The sequence below is a fragment of the Hemitrygon akajei genome, unplaced genomic scaffold (assembly GCF_048418815.1).
Source record: "Hemitrygon akajei unplaced genomic scaffold, sHemAka1.3 Scf000034, whole genome shotgun sequence".
Classification (NCBI taxonomy): Eukaryota; Metazoa; Chordata; class Chondrichthyes; order Myliobatiformes; family Dasyatidae; genus Hemitrygon; species Hemitrygon akajei.
This window is the reverse complement of record NW_027331920.1, coordinates 9995303-10002998: the sequence shown is the minus strand read 5'-3', so window position 1 is coordinate 10002998 and position 7696 is coordinate 9995303. Positions and strand designations below refer to the sequence as shown.

Here is a 7696-nt window from a genome sequence, read left to right as displayed (position 1 = left end):
GATTGCAATCTTGAGAACACAACCCTGGGGGTCCTGACCTTTGGCTTAGCATCCATGAACACACGTTGCAGGAGCTCCTCACACTTCCTGCTCTTACGTCATCCGGCGAATCACCCTGCCGTTAAGAAAGTTTCAGACTCGATGCGAGAGATCCCCGAGCTTGACAACACACCATCCAGAAATCTTGTTGTCGTCAACAGAATCTCCAGTCTGTTTTCCTAACCGCAGAATTCCCCCTGTTAATGCAGCTCGCTCTTCTCAGTCCTTCTGAGTCACAAAACCAAACTCAGTGCCAGAGGTATAATCGACATGGCTTTTCTCTTCTAGGTCATACCCGGAAACAGAAAATGTGTTCTGTTATAGAGGGGTTCTCTGCAGTGACATATTCTGATTTCCCCCTCTTGACAGTCACCCACTTACCTGTGTCCTGCCCCTTGTGTACAGCTCCATTCCTGTACATCCTGTCAGTCAACCTCTCAGCCTCCTGAATGATCCCGGTTTCATCCAGCTCCAGCTTCAGTTCCTTAGCACAGTCTGTAATAAGCTGCAGTTGGATGCACTTCTTCCAGTTGTACTTGTCAGGAACACTGGATTTCTCCTTGTCTTGCCACACCCTGTAGGAAGAACATTCCACTATCCTGCCTGGCATTCCCACTGTTCTAACCGTAAAAACGGGAGCTAAAATATTACCCAAATTCTAGCTAAAGCCTCACTGGACCGACTCTGACACGAAGCCTCAATTCTCCACACTATCTCTGGCTCACTCACCCTATGTCTGCTCCGCTTAAACATTGCTAAGTGATAATTACTGCGCAATCTGTGGCACAGAATGTCCGGATTGACACCTCTCGCTTCTTTAAAGTCTTTCTCCCGCTATGAACACTTCAATGGCTGTTAGCGATCTGTGTCGAGCAGAAAGAGCTGGGACAGTCCATGCTCAGGGTAGATTTGTACCCATCCCTCCGCTCCTCAATATATTCCCCATTCTTCATTACAGAGCGTGACTGAGCTCGCAGAGAAGGGAAACCGAGCGGGCGCTTCCAAACTCCTCCTGGATCTGGTGATGGAGAAGGGCACCGGAGCCCGGAGGGTGATGTGGGAATCCTTTGTGAAACTACACCACCATTTACCGAAGCTGAGCTGAATATTGAATGAAATACGGGAACGTGGTACGGTGAACAATACACTGTGTGTTACAGATGTAAATGCTAATGAATTTGCAGTATTACAAAGAACAGACTTCATGCAGGTTAATCTATTTGGACAGGTGACGGCCAGTTCGCCTGCATGGACACTGAGCGGGGTTTATCTGAATTGCCCGCGCGTCTGAAAGGTAAGCGATGGAACGGAGATCTCAAAGTCTTTCTTTCACTCTGAGAGTCTGAATACCTGTCTTTGGTGATATGATTAGAGACTGTCTAAACATTGGAGACATTTTTTGTTGCTGTGGCTGGAGGACATGTAACCATCTGTAATTTTCAGAACACCTTGTACCGTCCGGGTCTTCGGCTGTGCACCTGGAGACATCTACGAAATTTCACCCCATACTCAACCCCATACACTTGCCTTCTCACCATATATTTTGATGCCCTGACCAATCAAGACCTTCTGCCATAATTATACCCATGGACACGGCCTCCACTGCAGTCTGTGGCACAGCATTCCAGCATTCACTACTCCTTGGCAACAATAATCCTCCTTACCTGTCGTAAAGGCTTGCCTCTCAATTTTGATGTTGTGCCTTTCAGTTCTGGATACGCCCACCACAGAAAACATCCTGTACATATCCACGCTATCTGGCTTCTTCAACATTCAGTAGGTTTCAAAGAGATTCCCAACAACACCCCCCCCCCCCGCATTCCGCTAAATTCCAGTGATTACAGGCCCAAAGTTGCCAAGACGCTCCTCATATGTTAACCCCCCTCCCCCATTCCCAGAATCATCATCGTGAATCTCCTCTGGACTCTCTCCAATGACAACACATCCAGTTTGAGATATGGGTTCCAACATTTTTGACAATACTCCCAAGCGTGGCCTGACTACAGTCTTATTAAGGTTCAGCATTATCTCTTTGTTTTTATATTCGATTCCCTTTGAAATAAATGCCAACATTGCATTTGCCTACTTTGCTACAGACTCGACCTGTAAATGAACCTTCTGTGAATCTTGCTGGAGGACTCCTAAGACCCTCTGCACCTCTGGTGTTTGGCCATTCCTCCCATTGAGATAATGGTCCGCACTATGGTTCCTTTAACCAAAATGCATTTTCATACATTTCCCAACACTCTATTTCATCTGCTACTTTTTTTGCCCATTCTTCCAATTTGTCTTCTTTCTGGTACAATCGCATTGCTTCCTCAGCTCTACCTATCCCTCCCCCTATCGTTTTATCATCCGCAAACTTTGCCACAAAGGCATCAATTCCGTTATCTAAATCATTGATCAAACAATGTGAAAAACTGCGGTCCCAATACTGACCCTGAAGAACACCACTGGTCACAGGCAACAAACCAGAAAAGGCCCCATTTATTCAGACTCGCAGTCTCCTGTCTGTCAGCCATTCCTCTATCCATGCCAGTATCTTTCCTGTAACGCAATAGGACTTTATCCTGTTCAGCAGTCTCATATGTGGCACCTTATCAAATGCCTTCCAAAAATCCAAGTAAATGGCACCCACTGACTCTCCTTTGTTCACCATTCCTGTTATTTCCTTGAAGAACATATTTATCAGGCATGATTTCCCATGTCATCGGATTCTGTGATACAATAATAAACCTCGATCTGGCTGGCAGCCACATTCAGTGTGAAGGAATCCAGCGGCTGGGACCCGGGCTGCACAAGTGCCAGGATTTGAGGTAACTTGATTTATCGCTCACTCCGAACTGTGAAACTTCCATTGAGATTTTGGCAAAGTTGTAGTAAATCCGATTGTGAAGAATTGTGTAAAATGACCAGGGGATCGGTCTGTATTTCCCCAAGGATGAGAGGTTTCTGTGTTTCGTTGTTAAGGGGTGTGGAGACTCTAGATTAGTAAACAATGGCCATTTGATTAATGGTAGTAAATCACGGGAATGTCCGTGACTGCAGCAGGTTGGTCAGAGTTTCACACACCCTTCCCGGTGAAGGACAAGAGATCGTCAGCGGACTGTCCCTATGAGAAGGAAATAATTATCATTATGAAATTGTCCTCCACTGCCCTTCCCCGCGTGTGACTATCACCATCAGTCCACCTGTGTGACTGTGCTCACTACCAAATACCCAGACCCCATGGGTGCATCTGTTCTCCCGCTTGTGGGCCTCAGTTCAGATCCACCCCTCCCGTGCAATCCCTCGTCTTGTTGGAATTTCTTTTCCCATCAGTATCCTCCTATGGGATCTCTCTTTCCCATCCCTCTTCCTCTTGTGGGATCTTTTCTCCTTCCTCATGTGGGACCACTCCTCTTTCCTCTACTGCGATCTCTCTTCTTTCCTCATGTGGGATCTCTCCTCTTTCCTCTGTGGGACATCTCCTCCAGCCTCCTCCGTGATCTCTCTTCCTCAATCCCCATCCTCTTGCAGGTTCTCTCTTCCTATCCCTTTTCCTCAGGTGGGTTCGCTTCCACCATCTCCCATCGACACTTTCCCATTAACAAATCTTCCTCACTGTGGGACTTTCCCCCATCCTTCAACCCCGCCCCTCCCGACCCTCCCGAGTGTGGAACACGTTTCTAACTATTGGTGAATGACACAGAATATGTGGAGTTTACAGGGTCACGCTGACAGACAAACTTACTGACATTCGGTAAATACCCTGGAGCTGGGCAGTGACGAACATTGACGGTGATGGGAACTCCGACCGGTGATTTACCAACCGGTTTAATTTTTTTCTGAAATATCTGAGTGAGAGAAATTCCTTCAGACACACGGGTTGAATCACTTTGTTCATCAATTTGTTTAGACTTGGACGTAATGAACTGGGAGATTCTGGAATGAAACCGGTGTCGGTGGCACTAAAGAACATGGAGTGTAAAATAGAGAAACTGCGGTAAGTACGGAACTGTGGGAGATTGTGTTTACAGTCACTGGGTGTCTGACACTGAACATTAATGTGATCAGTAATTGTGTTACTGATAAACACTGGAGATTTGTACCGTCTGCTGTCTCTCTGTGTCCTTCTGCCTCACTGTCTCTCATCTCCAGGCTGGAGAGAGTCGGTCTCACAGATTCTGGTGCCGAGGATCTCGCCTCCGCACTCAGAACAAACCCATCACTGATGGAACTGTACCTGGGTGATAATAAGCTTGGAGATACCGGAGTTAAACTGATGTCTGTGGGTTTGAGGAACCCGGAGTGTAAAATACAGAAACTGCGGTAAGTACCCGACTGGGGTATTGAGTTTACAGTCACTGGGTGTCTGACACTGAACAATAATGTGATCAGTAATTGTGTCACTAATAAACACTGGGGATCTGCAGCGTCTCCTTTGTCTCTGTGTCCGTCATCCTCACTCTCTCTCTCATCTCCAGGCTGGAGAGAGTCGGTCTCACAGAATCTGGTGCCGAGGATCTCGCCTCCGCTCTCAATACAAACCCATCACTGACGGAGCTGCAACTGAGTGATAATGAACTGGGAGATTCAGGAGTGAAACTGGTGTCCACGGCTCTGAGGAACCCGGAGTGTAAAATACAGAAACTGGTGTAAATACCAGACTGTGGGAGATTGTGTTTACAGTCACTGAGTGTCTGACACTGAACATTAATGTGATCAGCAATTGTGTTACTGATAAACACCGAGGATTTGCTCCGTCTCCTGTCTCTCTTTGTCCTTCACACTCGCTCCCTCTCATCTCCAGGCTGGAGAATGTCGGTCTCACAGATTCTGGTATCGAGGATCTCGGCTCCGCTCTCAGTACAAATTTATCACTGACGGAGCTGGACCTAGGATGGAACTCTCTCACAGATCGATCTGTCACCGGTCTCCGCCGCCTCATACTGACTCTCCCCAGTCTGGTGTGGTTCCGGTGAGTGTTTGTGTTAATGTTCGATGTGATAAAATAACAGCGGATCCGCGGGTTTTCTGGTGATATTTGGCTGTGAGTGTTGTTGAAACATTAACCTCAGTCTCCTGTAACTGATACTGTTGTGTAATCTGTTTATTTCATCTTTATTTCTCCATCTGTTTCAGGCTGGGTGGGAATCAGTTCAGTGAGACCGGGAGGAAGGAACTGAGATCTCTGCAGGAACCCAGACCCGGACTAAGAGTGTGGACCGCGTGAACCTCTGAATGTGTGAACATCCCCGCCCACGAGATGAGGACACTTTGGCCGATTCCCCCCTCCCATTTAACTCCCCTTCCCCTTTAACTCCCCCCTCCCCTTTAAGTCCCGCCCTTATCTTTAATGGCCGCTCGCCAGGTTTAATTCCCAAAGGTTTTGACGAAACTGGCTCCCGGATCGCTTCTCTTATCGCGGAGCGCGAGACTGGTGACAGTCGCGTAATTCCGCCTCCTGTCTAGCAGCGGCGCTGCTTTCGCCGGATATCCGCTTTCGAGACTCCCCACGTAAGATGGGGAATTACACGAGGATGGTGGGTTTCAGTCTGGGACGCCAATGATGACATTAAGAAAACCCTCGACTTTATCTTTGAAGAGGTGAACACCCTGAAGTCTGATGTCGTGCAGATCAAAGGAACTTGTACGGACCACGAAAAGGTAATTCAGACTTTGGAGTTGAGGCCGAGCGTTTTTGGAGAAGGTGGAATCTGAAATGCTCGACATTCCAGAGCAAACAGATGAAAATATTAAAAATAAAGTAACTCAAATATGCGAAGCAGTAACTCCGGAGTCCAACGAGGAGATTCGACGACGCGTGGATGCTGTCCATCGTCTCGGTCGGATAAGAGGGAAGAAGAATTCAAGGATAAGAATGGAGGAATTCAAGGGGGCGGGCGGTATATATTTGAGGCAGGGTTTAAGGGTCGGCCCAACATAAGATGCCTTGGTTGACCATTATTCGATTTTCAAATAGAACCACGAGCGATCTGGAATGGAAACAATCCAGAAAAGATGACTACTTGCTCTCGCAGAGGCTGAGGTTCGCCGAGGACTTGACTGCAGCTGATAAGTTGGCCCGACAGAAGCTGTGGCCGCTGGTGGAGGCTACTAGAAAAGATGGGAAGCGTGCTTTGTTTGCTGGTACTCGAGCTTTCATTGATGGAAAAGAGATCCGAGCAGAACGGTAACATGTTGTTATGGCAACTGGTCTACTATCTCTGCTAATATTCCAGTCTGGCCTTTGTTAATGTAGGACTGGGATAGTTTTTTATACTTTTATTATTAGAAATGAAGATATTTTTTCTATGTATATATAGTCTCTCATGAGACTGTCTTTCTCACTTTTTTCTCGTTAATGCCAGGGGACTTAGTCACACTGTTAAGCGTAAGGCTTTATTCTTGTTCTTAAGCCAGCATAAACATGTGGATTTCTTTTTAATCCAAGAGTCACACTCTGTGACTGAAGACATTAAACTATGGAAATCCCTGTGGGGGAACGATGTTTGGTTTTCACATGGTTCTGGACATTCTGCAGAGGTTCCTATTCTGATGTTTAACTTTAAAGGAGATGTTTTGCACACTGAGGCGGACACGAATGGACATTGTTTGGTTCTAATTGTTCAATATTGTGGTAACCCTTTTCTTATTTCTAATATTTATGGATATAATATTATAAATGATAACGAAAGATTACTTGAGATTTTTCGAAAGAAAACGTTTTGATTATTGGCTCTCTAAATTTCCTAATTTTTTTGTTCTGGAAGGAAATTTGAATATGGCTTTAGATGAAAAAAATTGACCGATGTTCCCCAAGGTAACACTCCACTTATAATAACTTTACTAGCTTTATTCAGAAGTTTAATATTATAGATATTTGGAGAGAGCACTTTCTTGGAGTTAGAAATTATGCTTGGACCAATAACTATTATATGCATGTCTAGATTAGATTACTGGTTGCTATCCATACCTTAAGAAATAATAATGCCTCTTTTATTTTTTCCCTCAACGTTAACAGAACATAAAGCTACCTTCATACAAATTGCATTATCTTCACCTGAATCCAACTTTAAATCTGACTGCGAACTAAATAATTCCATTTTGGGGCATGAAGTTGTCTCTTTGCACATTACAAAGTTTGTAACCTCCTTCTTACGTAAAACGATGGCAAAGAATAATTCCTCTAAAAATTGGGAACATTTAAATTCGAATCTGCCAAATTTTAAAGGAAACGCAGTAGTGATTTAGTAAAGAAAAGAAAATTGGAAGACCAATTATCGATCTCAGAGACTGCAAATTTATGTGAATTGATTCCAGAATACCTTTCAGGGAGAGATAAGAGGAACCGGCTTTATTAAGGGATGAGTTACACCATTTCTATCTTATAAAGGCCGAATGTGCATATGTGAGATTTAGAAAGCAATGGCTGGAAGAGGGTGAACAACGTACAGCTTATTTCTTTCCTTTAGAAAAGCAACGTGCCCAATTCAATTCCATTCATCAGCTTAATATTGATGGTGTGACCACAGAGTAATCTAATAAAAATAGTAAAATATTGTTCTGCTTGTTCTGCTCAAACTATTGTGAAGCATCTACACTACATTTCATGAATGATATTAATATTCTTAAGAAGCTGTCCAATGATTAGAAAGTCTTGTGTGATGCTCTT

The 7696-nt window shown here is 44.9% G+C and overlaps 1 protein-coding gene across 1 annotated transcript; it reads left to right on the top strand.

Moving 5' to 3' along the window:
• Positions 1–1287: 1287 nt before the first annotated feature.
• Positions 1288–5807, top strand: LOC140719989 (ribonuclease inhibitor-like). Its single transcript, XM_073034899.1, has 7 exons — positions 1288–1333; positions 1749–1815; positions 2718–2855; positions 3938–4024; positions 4180–4350; positions 4506–4999; positions 5164–5807. Exons 1-6 carry the CDS (start codon positions 1288–1290, stop codon positions 4678–4680), a joined length of 684 nt encoding a protein of 227 aa, XP_072891000.1. The 3' UTR covers positions 4681–4999; positions 5164–5807.
• Positions 5808–7696: the final 1889 nt, after the last annotated feature.